The sequence below is a fragment of the Aplysia californica genome, unplaced genomic scaffold (genome assembly GCF_000002075.1).
Source record: "Aplysia californica isolate F4 #8 unplaced genomic scaffold, AplCal3.0 scaffold00171, whole genome shotgun sequence".
Classification (NCBI taxonomy): domain Eukaryota; kingdom Metazoa; phylum Mollusca; class Gastropoda; order Aplysiida; family Aplysiidae; genus Aplysia; species Aplysia californica.
The window spans coordinates 864,908-878,526 of NW_004797441.1; the positions used below are offsets into that span (position 1 = coordinate 864,908).

General features: G+C 39.6%; 1 protein-coding gene across 1 annotated transcript in view; it reads left to right on the forward strand.

The window, feature by feature from the left end:
- Positions 1-13,036, forward strand: part of LOC101855561 — a gene marked incomplete at its 5' end in the record, with an annotated part of 31,826 nt that extends 18,790 nt beyond the window's left edge. Inside the window, 11 exon segments of the mRNA XM_013082375.2 lie at positions 132-347; positions 967-1,184; positions 2,427-2,658; positions 3,354-3,517; positions 4,599-4,708; positions 5,083-5,342; positions 6,917-7,154; positions 8,206-8,315; positions 8,716-9,069; positions 9,748-10,612; positions 12,080-13,036. Coding sequence (XP_012937829.1) covers positions 132-347; positions 967-1,184; positions 2,427-2,658; positions 3,354-3,517; positions 4,599-4,708; positions 5,083-5,342; positions 6,917-7,154; positions 8,206-8,315; positions 8,716-9,069; positions 9,748-10,612; positions 12,080-12,309 — 2,997 coding nt within the window. The 3' untranslated portion in view covers positions 12,310-13,036.
- Positions 13,037-13,619: the final 583 nt, after the last annotated feature.

Below are 13,619 nucleotides of genomic sequence, written 5' to 3' on the forward strand. Positions count from 1 at the left end.
CAGACAGACAGACAGACAGACAGACAGACAGACAGACAGACAGACAGACAGACAGGATGGATGGATTACACAAATAAATGCATTGTAATACATTAGTATTAACTCAATCCAAATACCTTCTGTTGGAGCAGATTTTCATAGAAAAAGACATGGGTGCTATACTGGTGAAGTCTAAAGAAGACATGGGCAACCAAGTGACATTGCTGCAAATATTGGAAGAACTGTGTAAGCGACGTCCAGAGGCCATGGTCAAACACATAGATAAGTTAATGGACACCTCAGGACTGAACCCGATGCTGTCTTCCTGGATCAACAACATGATCAGCTCTTTGGCTCTTCACGATAAGGTCAGAGTTATAAAGAATTTATCTGTATAGTTTTATTATTGGGTTGGTGAATTCTCATAAATTATATAAATGGAAGCCTATAGAACATATCACAGATAATTCTAATAATATGTCTCTGGCAGGATAAAGAACATGGATACCATTCTCACATGAACATAGATTCCAACCAGACATGTAACAAATTAAAGCTGAGCTTACCAAGACATATGAGTGACAACAGCGAATGGATAGAAACCTGTTAGCCAAGGATGTACCTATGTCTTTTATATTAGTTTGTTGTTTTCTGTGTTGCTTGCAGTTGATTAGGTTCAGTGGCAGATTCTGTGTGGTTAGTTAGCTATTTTGATGATTGGATTAAATTAACAAATCTCGTGATGTACTGGGGACACATTTAGCTGAAGAAAAGCTCTGGCTATTCTGACAATTACTGAAAGTGTATGAGACATAAAAGAACTTTCATTTCTCTTTAGTTCAAGCTCTGTTTACAGGATCTGTTCAAGTCTGCAAAGCATCTGATCATGTAGGTTAGTCCTTTTTACATCCTGACAGAAAGAACTTGACCTCTGAAAAGAGTGCTAAAAGTGTTTATGAAATCTTTTGGTTTCTCGTCTGAATGCAGAAAGTTGCCCCCAAGGCCCTGGACTTTCTCTTTAAAAGTGTCAGGACAAACCAGGACAAGGCAAATCTACTGACCTCTTTGAATGCAGCTCGTATCATCGGCTTCAAGTATCCAGACTTACTGAAGCCACGTCGGTCTGAGGTGGAGAATCTGCAGATTGCTGATGCTGATGGTCAAAGCTTGCAGCAAACCATACTGGATATGATTGACGGAAAAACGTAAGCCTTTCTTCAGTGCTCTCATTCTTTTTTTCTGTTTTTTTCTATCTATATAATTTATGTGATACAAGTCTTAGTGATACTTTATAAAAGAAACCACCCTCTTCAGACCTAAAAAAATTAAAGAAAGGTAGCACTGAATATTCCAAAGAACATGACAGCGAGATTTTCATGATTCTGAACGTATATATATATTTATCCACTGATACCCTACTCTCTCTCTCTCTCTCTCTCTCTCTCTCTCTCTCTCTCTCTCTCTCTCTCTCTCTCTCTCTCTCTCTCTCTCTCTCTCTTTTCAACCAGGGCAGAAGGGCATAGAGCATGCATTAGTTTTGGAGAAAGGGGAAGGGGGGGTGGGGGCAAGGATTGCGAAATGTTTTTGTTTTTTTCATTCGGCCCTCATTATTCATGAATTCTTTGTTGATTAATTCTTCAAAGTACTCAAGTTGTAGTGCTGTTTGAGAAAAGGCAGCATCTTGTTTCATGGAGAAAAGCAAACATAGGACAAATCATTGGTGTCACAAGCTATCCACTCAAGTCCATTTGGGTAATCTTTATACCAGAGACAAAAAACTAGTTTTGTTGTGTTGTTCCTATGAGATCAGGAATCATTAAAAGCAAGAACATTGTAAGCTTTGACCATAACATTAAACTGCATTTTGATAATGTTGAAAGGTGCATCTTTGATAGAGCTTTGGGATGGTTAAAAAAAATTTTAAATTCTAAACATTTGGACTAAAGTGGATTGCTTACGATGATATGTGAGGCAGTGTAATGAAATCAGGCGCTCATCAAAATAAATGAGATAGGCCTACTAAAAATCGGCATTTTTCGGCCAGTTTGGAATTTTTTTTCAAATTTGTGGTTTTTTGTTCAACATCTTGTATGTCCATTTAAAAACACTGTTATGTGCGAATTTTATGGAAAAACATTGATTAAAGGCTTTAAAAATTTGAATTATTTGCAGTTTCCAAGGACTCTTAAGCTAAGGAAGTCACCAAACTTTGACTACCATTTTTTCGCTAATTTTACTTCTGAAACCAGGCGACCCCACCTCCTTCAATTGCAAATATCTCGAGGTATATTTGAGATAAATGGATATCTTCTTCATCGAAAGCAAGGCAAATGAGCAACCTTTAAGATGACACTAATAACTCCTTAGGCCCAAAAATTGATGAGTGCCGGATTCCACCGCATCAAGACACATATATTTGTTGTTTATTTGTTTATTTCTGCTTCCAGCCCTGATGACTTACGCAAGCAACTGGAAGGCCAACAGGATGAACTGAATGACCTCGTAGGCAGAGTGGAAGAAACAGAAGACGCCATTGCCGAAGTCCGCAGTGACGTTGATCGACAAGGACAGGAACTGGATACTGTAAAAAATGAGGTCAATGAACAGGGTCAAAAGTTAGACCAGGTTGAGGAGACAGTAGAGGAGACAGTAGCCAAAGTGGAAGAGATTGACCAAAAGGTAAATATTTAGAGTTTTGATGTGTTTGTGTGTGTGTGTGTGAGCATGTGTTTACATGTGTACATTTTTGCTTGTGTTTGTTTGTGAGTGCGGATGTGTGTTTGCACTTGTGTGTTTGTGAAAGTGCACATTCATGTATGTGCTTGCATACCTGTGTGTGTTTGTGTGTGTAAGTGTGTGTGTGTGCATATATATGTGTGCACATGTGTGCGGGTATGTGTTGGTGTTGGAGGTCTTTTGTATGAAAGTTGAGGGGAGAGAGGGAGGAAGAGACAGAGGTACAGAGAGACAGAGAGAGTGAGAGTGATGTTGAAGATGGTTTTCTCTGTTCTTTTTGCCATTATAAGTGACTGGTAGTATCATGATGTTGGTGCTGTTGTTTGGATTACTGGAATTGTTTGACTACTTTTGACATTGTTGCTGTTGATACAGTAATAATATGAATTCAGCAGGGAAGTGAAGGTATCAGCTGTGAGCATCAAATCACGCATCAATTAAAACTTCACCTTTTACCAGTTTTAATGAGAGGAATGATTTATTTTTAGAATATATGTGCATTTGTAGATTTTCCATGTGAAACCATCTTTCTCTCCTCGCTCTCTCTCTCTCTCTCTCTCTCTCTCTCTCTCATTTGGTTTTAAAGCTAAAAAAGCTGGGTTTTTATTGCATTTCTTACCATGTTTCCTCCTCTTCAGACGCTAAGCCATGCTCCATATTGGTCACGTGATGTGTCCAAGTTGTTGAACCCTGAGTCTGAGCATGACTGGCGTCTGCTAAGCTCTCGACTGGGCTATAGCAATGATGACATCAGAAGCTGGGCCCAGCAGGCAGACCCATGTATGGCAATGCTCAATGAATGGTGAGTATATCCGATAAGCATGTTTTTATGATCTTTTGTTTCTACCCCTGCCCTCACCTCTTGCAGGTGGTAGAAGCACACTACTGGTCTGTCCTGTTCCCTTCCTTTCCCTCTTTTATGTTTGCTTGCCTTTCTTGCATCTTACCAGTGATAAATGAAAGATCATTGTGTTGATTTGTGCCTCTTTACGCAAATGAACAACAAAAAATCAAACGCCTTTTTCAGTTTTGTTGCTAGTCACTTGCATCTATTGAAGAAACTTGATTCATCTTTAGTTTTCTTTCAGTACTAAGAATGATTCATAACATCATCTTTGGGTCCTCGCTGACACTCCTGAACCATGTCACAACTCTTTTTGTAATATAATTGTAGGATTAGTGTTCAGAGAAAAGACATTATGTTGTAGTAATGGCTTCTTCATGTATTTGTAACAGATTTTGTCAGGTTCATTTGAATGCTTTTAATCAGTAGCTAGTTAGAAATTAGCATCACCATGGGGACTCTTCCCTAAAGACTTTCCGATTCAGCTGTAAATAATTTTTCTACTTGTTTCATATAGTATAGCGAATGGTTCGAGTACCAGGTACGTGTACTCATGATTCTTTCTTAAATGGAAGCCTAAATATATGCATAAGTACTTTAAAATGCATTCCAATTCAGTATTGTGGGTAGAGTTATTGCAGTGCGAAATGACTTGGGCTAAGAGTTCTGGAATGATTACAATAATAATGACTACTTTCCCTCTTGTCTCTGTAATGATGGGGGTCGCAACCATTTCTCATAAAGTTTCTCTGATATATATGTACTTGTTTACCCTGATATACACCCAAAACCAGTGTGTCTACTTTTGTAGCGAAAATTTTGTTTTTTGTTGATTGACCACAATGCTAAGTGGATTGTGTTGGATGCAAGCCTTTTTGTGCCAATGTGTGGTTTAAACCAAACTGCCTTTACTTCAGGCATTCCATTACTCAAGTATACTGTGTACTCTAACGTAAGTGTGGGAAGTGATAGAAAAGAGAACAGACAGATAATCCGAACTCCTTGTCTTATAGGCCTAATTTTCTTGTCTCTATAACAGGTATGCCACTCGCAAAACTAGTGAGGCAAGCTTTGCCATCCTGACACAACTGCAAGAAATGAACAGGATGGATGCAGCTATCATTGTGGAGAACGCTATGAAAAATGCTGGTTTGTCATCTTTCTCTTCTTCTCATCTTGTGGTTCTTATCATAGATGATCTTCGTTATTGTAGAAGATCATTTCGCTCATTGGCTTGAATTGAGCTTCATGTAGGCTACTTGTCGTCTTAAAATTTCGGTGTCAATTCCAATTTTTAAGGACAAACTCCAAGCCCTTTTTCTCTAAACATTATTTGTTTCCAGTACCTGTTTCCATGATCATCCATTTTCTTGAAAATTGATTTTTTTTGGACATATGTTCATATTACTTTCTTTAATTTCATGTTTTCCCCTTGGGAAACATAACTTTAACATTTCTGCCCCAACTGGAGATTAAATGCTTGAGGAAGCAAAGCAAACAGTTGTATTCAATTGTGTTCACAGAGGCGGTGGTGGAAGACGAGGACTTTGAGTACGCCTCCCCTCCCCCCATCTTCATCAGCTACCAGTGGGGTCACCAGGAGGAAGTGAAACTACTCAAACAGCACCTGGAGATGGCGGGCTATGAGTGCTGGCTGGACATCGGTCAGATGGGTGGAGGAGACAAACTGTTCGAAAAGATTGACAACGGTATTCGGGCCGCCAAAGTTGTCATCAGTTGTGTAACAGAAAAATACGCCAAATCACCAAACTGTAATAGGGAGGTGAGTATGAAAAAATATTTTTGTAAAAAAAGAGAATGTGATAAACTCAAACAAAACTTATCAAACCAGTTTGGAAGGGTTGAGGGAGGGGGGGGGGTGTACTTAGAATGTTGTTAATTGTCTCGTTATAGTTTGTTAGTTGAGCGTCAATACTCAGTTGTTTTTTTTCACATCCTAACTTTCAAGAAAGGCAGTGTGTGACAAGTCAAAGAGTCCTAATAAATAAACAGGGAGATTTCCTGCATTGTACCCAACATTGTGCTGTGATGTCCAGTTATATAATCTTGTTTTTGGAGAACCTCTAGATCAGTTGATAACACATTGGGTTTCAATATTAGATTTGTCTAAATCAAGGCAGTTTGGCAGTCCCACCATGTCTTATCAAAATGGAAGTTCGTTGCAAAAACTAGCCTCTTACAGAATTTCATTTGTTGAACAAGACATAGAAATCGTTGTCAAAGTCAGCTTGCTGAGATGCATGTTTTTGATCTGTGTATCTTTTTCTCTTATTGTTATTCTCCCTCAAACATTCTTGATCTCCAGTATCCAGTAAATAAATCTATCTGCAATTCAGTTAGCAAGTGTTACATGTGCATAATGCATACTTAAGCATTCCAATACCTTAATTATATGATTATGTGCCTTGAATCTGTCCATAAACACATGACATGTGTAGTTCTTCCTCTTACCAATGTATTTCCTGCCTGTTCAAGAAGCAATGTACCGTAACGCTTCATCACCACATTTCCTGGGTTAAACTGGAAGGCTGCCAGTGGCAATGTGGTAAAGGGTTTGGAGTAGGGCTGGATCCTGCTCGTCAAATTTGAGAGTGGCGATTCACGATTCAGTCGGCTTCAATGAATCGCGAGTACGCGAGCGCTCATGGAGCTGTGGCGGAACACTGACTGAAACGGAACAGTGTCATTTCAACGCCACTTGGCGAGCGCGAGTCCCACTCTTGTTGTTCCGCCATCCTCTCCGCCCCACACCCTTTGTTGCGCTGCTCTATCAACTGACCTCAATTAGTGACCCCCATAAATTCACCCCCCCCCCCCCAACCCCATGATTCGCTAAAACAATGGCTCCATAAAATTCCTTCAGTCTATTGTTTGGACCCCGTTCATTTTGTTTTAATAGGGGGGTTAGACTATACCATCTTTTGTAAAATAAGGGGAGCCATACTAAGTGTTCTGTTCCGTTCTTGCGCTCATGACTCGACTCAGCAGTAGGTAAAACAAGCGACATGGTGGTGACAGCGACAGGGGAGTGAATCGGGAATCGTTTGGCGATACTGTTCCGTGTTCCGCTGAAGTGAATCGTGAATCACGTTCCGCAGGCAAGAGTGGCGATTCAGTTCCGTTCTCGTGCTCGGGACCCAGCTCTAGTTTGGAGTCTCTTTTAGAAATGTTTATGAGGTCATAGTATCAAAAGTTCCCAATGGAAAGAGCTGCATCTCCCCTCAACACTTAACAGAAATCATACATTCCTTTGATTTGTAAATGGTACTTGTGCTTTTGTATTTCGATCGACTGTTACCCTAGTTTCACTTTTTCACTTTCACTCTCATGTTCCAGGTGAACCTATCTGTTGGCCTAAACAAATCTCTGATCCCACTACTGATGGAGAAGTGCGTGTGGCCACCTCCTGGCTCCATGGGTCCCATCTTCTCCGAGTTCCTGTTCATTCGTTTCTATCAGCGGGCGGGAGAGGAACTAGATGACCAGCGCTACTGGCCAGGGGACAAGTTTCAGGAACTTCTCATGCAGCTCTCTATGCTTGGTCTGCCCCCCGATGAGGGAAAGATACAGCCTGGTAAGTTGTAGCATGAATTATTAAGTTATTTAAGGAACTGTAAAGCAAGGACAAATGGGAGGAAAAGGGCATGTGGAGAACTGGTGCTTATATGTTTGCATCCATGTTTTAGCATAACAAAGATGTACTGCATCCATTACAGTGAAACTAGAGTCTGATGAAGTCATTGGGCCTGACCCTCAATTTTATTGAATGCGAGTGTTGTTTTATGGCAATGTGAGCAACAAATTGTGTTACAATGTAGGGTTTAGCATACGGCAACGTCTGTTTCCACAGACGAGCATACAATTCAATATGTAGATTTACATCTCATGTCTAGATTTTTCCCTTCCGACACACGCACTAACAACCACCTGTCCGACCTCTCTTAACCCTGGCACACACTAAGATGCGTCATGTTGTACACATGTATCGAAAACGCACTTGTTAGTGCTAAAGGAAGGCTTCTAATTGGAAGTATAAATTGTATGCAATAAGTTAGGCTAAATGAATAATGATCCACAGTGCAAGTGCAATTGATGGTTTCTTTGAATAGAGTTGATATGGTACAATGTGACTTCATTGAATTAGAATTTGCTCATTTATGTGTTCGAATTGAAGTTATTTTGTTGATTTCAATTAATTTTTAAAAAATAGGGAATCTATCACATTTCGTTGAATCACAAGTTTTCGTTAAATCCGAGTTTGCTGAATCGGAGATACATTATTTATTCTTACAAGGGTAAGTTTTAGAAATACTCTTTAGTCATTATCTTGTGAGGAGAATCATGTTCCAGCAAGACTGACTAATGTTTTCCAGAGACCAGTTTATGTTTCTTTTCTTTTCTTTTGTTTGGGTTTCGTTGTTATAGCAAGAGTTAGAATTATTTATGCTCTTTGTCTCAGTCTACCTGTATTTTGTCTTAATCCATTTGTCCTTCCCTGTTGTTGAACATTAGTTAGTTTCTTTTTCATACCTGTTCTGTGTGAACCAAATTTTTTTTAATACTGTGGGATTTATTCTTCATGTTGAGCCAGTCACTGCTCACTCAACATAATTTGTTTCCATTAGTGTACCGAAACTGGTGGATGCCAAAAGTGGAAGAAATCAAGATTGACAAGAGCAAGACACGTGGCGGAGGCAAAGGTTCTCAGAAGCAACAAGAAGAACTCGATAAACAGGTAATATGAAAGTTGAAATATTTGAACCCAATAAATCCAGCAACAAATAAACAAAGAATGGTACAAATTTTTATATAATATTACATCAAAGGTATGAACCTGTGTCTGAGGAATTTCAAGACATAGGACAAAAAGGGTTTTTTGTGGATCATAGCTTGTTTAGGCAAAGAAGAAGAGCAGAGTAATTTTTACCCTTTCACTTTCAGGCATTTTGCTACCTTAAAAAAGCTACAAAGTTTTACCTGCTCAGCAAATTTTTATTGCTTTCTTTTCTGTCAAGTTTTTAAGAATACAGACCGATGTATTTTTAGAAAATTACCTGTGCACAAATTTTCTAAAGTAGTAATCCCTGTTTTCTCTCTGTGTACTTGCACTTCCACACCCCTTTGCCCCTCTCTAGGCAGCCGAGTCCCCAGACGTGTTCATCTCCTACCAGTGGGGAAAACAGCCAAATATCATCAAGCTCTATGAGCGACTCACCTCCTTGGGCTTCACCTGCTGGCTGGACATCAAACAGATGGGTGGTGGCGACTCCCTTTACGACAAGATTGACCGTGGTGTACGCGGCAGTAGAGTGGTCCTATCGTGTGTGACCCAGAAATATTCTCTGTCCGCCAACTGCCGGAGAGAGGTCAGTCTGGCAGACGCGCTCAAGAAACCGCTGGTTCCACTTCTCCTGGAGAAGATGACGTGGCCGCCAGCTGGACCAATGAGCATGGTCATGACGCAACTGCTCTATATCGATTTTGCACAGGTACCTGGAGGTCACACGTGTTAACAATGCGTCACATCTGTGTCAGATATTTCTACATGATATCCACTTTTTAAAACGTTTTATCTTGTAGCATGCTGTGCTCAAAGAATTTATTTCCTTGCATTCCACTTTATTTTCAAAATATAATCTTTGAATAGAAAATTGCTATAATATTTTCAGTAAGTATCATAAATTGCGTAGTTTCTTCCAAAAATCCCAGAAAGATGTTGTTACACGAGTAGATTTGATATATCCACTGGTAATTCCATTCCTTTTTTTTTGTTACAGTAAAGTACTTTTCATTTGTCTACAAACAGGACATCTGCATAGTAGTAAAATTGTAAGAGAAATATGAATAGAGGTGAATAGTGATGGTTAAGATGTCGTAGCTATTTTTCCTGCAATTAATCTGTTTATGATTTTTAAACTCTTTAGCAACTTCATAAATTTATTTTATTATTCAGAAGTTAATTCATCATGTATCATTCCTAAGTTTGAACAATGCAGATAGTAAGGTTAGAATCAATTATTCTCTCGAGTGTTTTACATGAAATAGATAAGTTTTAGCCTTTTCCTTTCTTAAAATGAAGTTAAAAAAGAACAAAACTGTTTTTATTTTTTTAGATGTTAATAACACAAATCCACAGAACATATAAATGCCAGCTCCTTGTTCCCCAGGAAAAGGCTCAGACAGAATGGAGTGGTCCAAAGTTCCAAGAGCTTCTAGACAAGATCAACGAGCATGCTCCAGAACTGGCAGCCAAAACAGAAGAGAAGAAGGAAACAACATCAGAAAGTGACAAGAAACCAGGCCCTACGTCATCAGACACGGGTAAATCAGTGCAATTTAAATCAGGCAAGAGGGAGCCAAGTCATGAAAGTATTGATAATAAAAGTCAAAAACGAGAATTTGAACCTGAACCTGCCAATAAAGCTTTAAAAAGTGACCAGAAAGTAGTGGTTGAACCAGTTCAGTCTAAATTGGATAATGAGGACTCAAGTAAAAAAAGCAGTAAAGAACAAAGAGAGAAAGAAAACATTGTACCCTTTGGTAAAGTGCCTGAGAAAGAGGAAAGGATGACTGTAGAAGAAAAGTCAGCAACTCCTGCTGCAGCATCCGTCAGAAGGACAACGGTGAAGACCAAGCAGCAGAAGCCTCATGAACCTTCCCCTCCACCATCTCGGCAAAAACTAGTAGAGTCTCACCCTCCTCCATCTCAACAAAAACCTGAAAGACCCCGCCCTCCACCATCTCAACGAAAACAGGAAAAACCCCGCCCTCCGCCATCACAGCAAAAACAAGAAGGGGGACTCCGCCCCCCTCCATCTCAGCAAAAGTCAAATAGTAAACACACACAACGTCCAATCTCTCAGCAATCCTCCTCTTCTCAACTGTCAAAAACGTCATCTGGAACTGCTGCAAGGTCGAACAAAACTGAATCCAAAACTTCTGAGAATGGGAAAGGAGCAATACGTCCTCCCCCTTCGCAGCAGTCATCTCAGGGTGGACCATGGTCACGCCCATCTGCAGTTTTCCAGTCAGGTAAAACTCTGATTTCAGCAACCAAAAAAAAAGGGTTCACAATGAGAGTGAGCTCTAGCATTGGCTTTTTTCGTTTCTTGTGTTTGCATCTAGACAGGTGAGTGTAATCGGAAGTCCAGAATCATATTCTTCCTTTGTTGTCTAGATGAGTTCTTTCTTTGACACTGATACTGACACAAACATGTACAGGCATGTGTGTGGATGTGCACACATACACATATATATAAAACAAAGATCATTTGCTCAACTCAAATAGATGGATGATGACATAGGCAAACAGACACACATGAACATTCTCCTTCTCCTTCACCTAGTCTGTAGTCTGGCTTACGTTGGGGCACAACTAGATTTTGCGACCAGCTTAATTCATTCCTCATTGTTCTCAGCTTTCCACAGTATGATGTTCTAGTCACTGCTAGTCCATTCTTTGATTGGTCTTCCCATCGTTTCCTCTGTTTGCCTCTTATTCTCCATTCTTGTGTTGCTTGCTGTAGAATTGTCCAGTTCGGATAATCGTATGACGTGCTTGCATCACCTCAGTTTGTGTCTTTTTATTGGTCAGGAGGTCTTTCACAGCCAAATGGCATTTCCAATTTTGGTTCTCACAGCCTCATTAGTTGTGTGATCTCTGTACAAGATATCGAGGAGTTTGCGAACACATCTCATCTCCAGTACTTGTATCCTTCTTTGGATGTCCACGTTTCACAATACATAATACAGCCAGACAGAAAATCATATGCTTGTAGATAGGCGGATGAATGGATGGATGGATCAATAGATGGATGGATGGACAGCTGCTTAACGCAATGGTAGATAATGGGACCTGTGAAAAAAGGCTCCCAAGAGAATGAAAGCAACACAAATGACAGTGCCTTGTTGAAGAAGTGAGTATTCAGCCTTTGTTGAGCGTCGAGGAAAAGCTCTTTTTTGAAAATTTACTGAACTGCACCCTTCCCCCTTTTTTAACAAATTTGTGCTATGAGAATCCGTTATGAAGATTGTTTATTTATAGTTATTAAACACCTGTATAAAAACATACATGGATATTATATATAGACAAACCCATGTGCGTGCGAACACACATACACACACACCAACACGTACACACACAGACACACACACACACACACACACACACACACACACACACACTCACACACACACACACACACACACACACACACACACTCAAACACACTCACACATTCGTATAATGCATTGGATATTTCTCATTTCTATTCATCTCATAAAGCTTGAAGACCCTCAGCTCTGGGAAGGATTCAGATAAAAAAGATCCTTGAAAAAGGAAACTACAACAACATATGACATACATTTTGGCTAACCCTTCACGCAGCTGCTTATCCAGAATTTGTGTTATTGAAATCTGTTCTGCGGTGAGGAGGGGGGGGGGGGTTGTTGTGTGGTGGCTATTTTTAATGTATGACCACTGCGTTTTTCTATCGGCAGGTCAATCTCGCCCTCCACCACAGAAAGCACGTTCAGTGAGCCCCAGGAAAGCAACAGAAGCAAAAAGTTCACCTCAGAGTAAACCGGCTTCAGGCAAAAACCAGGAAAGATCTGAACAGACACCTTCACCTGAGAAGAAGGACATTTCTTCACCTTCAAAACAAGAAAGATCACCTTCACCCCAAAAGCCTTCAAAGCCTCCCAAAAGTTCTTCTTGCACCACTTTGTGAACTATTTTCTTTCTTTTAAGATAAAAGAACCTTCACACTATACCAATAATGATGTGAGGAAATTTTTAGTGTGAATGAACACTTTTAATGTACCCTTATTGATTATTTCTGCAGTGATAGCTTTGGTTTTGTTATCTTTATATAATTTTGAAAGCCAGACACTTGATCCAGCTATTTGAAGTAAGGGAAAAAGATAAAGTAAGTAAGTGTCATTCATTTACATGTGGGTACAGATATTTGTTGATGTTAATAACCCCAAGAAATGACGCAGCTGCTTATATTCAGCGGGGCTGTAATATAATCTTATCGCTACCCAAGTTGCCCACTAAAATTCATTGCTATGGTTTTCCAATTTCATGACAGCATGAAAACCAGTTTCAAGAGCAATGGATGTGAGACAAATGGATTGTAGCACGTCTGTGTGTTGGCATCAACACTTTTCAGCATAACGTTCTTAGCGGTGATATTTGATGCCTTCCAGAGCTCCCATGCTGGCGTTGATATCAGGCACAGACTGGGTGGTAAAGTTTTCAATTCCCATAGGCCGCAAGCAAAAACAAAAACTAGCTTGATTCCTGTCTGTGAACTGCTATTTGCTGATGACTATGCATTGCTTGCTCATGAAGAATCCAGCATGCAAAACTGTGTTGATCTTTTTTAACATGCATGTGAGAACTTAGGACTGACAATAAGCACAATAAAGATGGAAGACCTCTTCCAGCCTGTCCTTGGTGATTTGCAGACTCTCCCTTATGAAATCAAAAATACATAACGTATCGCTGAAAAATGTTGATAGCTTAAAATATCTTGGTAGTACGCTATCTTCAAATGTTCTCATCGATGCAGAGGCTTCCAGTTAATTCGTCACACGATAAAGTTGTCTCACACCTCCAGTGATCTCGTCACAGTTATCTCATCACATAGGCCTACTCATACTTGTGAAAAACGTGTGGCTAGTCACCTTGGATTGGCAGGCAAACCCACACATGTCAACCTTTAATTAATAATATAGAGGGTGATAAAAAAACAACTGTACAACCTTTTTTCTGAATATCTTGCACAAAAATTGTTTTTTAGAAGGCTGTAATTTGGAATAGACATAGTTCATTCAAAAGGAATTTGTTTGACATAAAATCCATGAAGAAGAAATTTTTTTTGAAAACGGAAAAGGCTTACAGAAAAAAGCACCCAAAAACGCCAATTTCGCTAATTTTTAAAAATCTTGTAAAGGAAGTGAAAAGGTTGGTTGACTTCTTTCTATCTTTTCTCTTTGACATTTAATTTTCCATCCCTGTAACATTTAAACAATG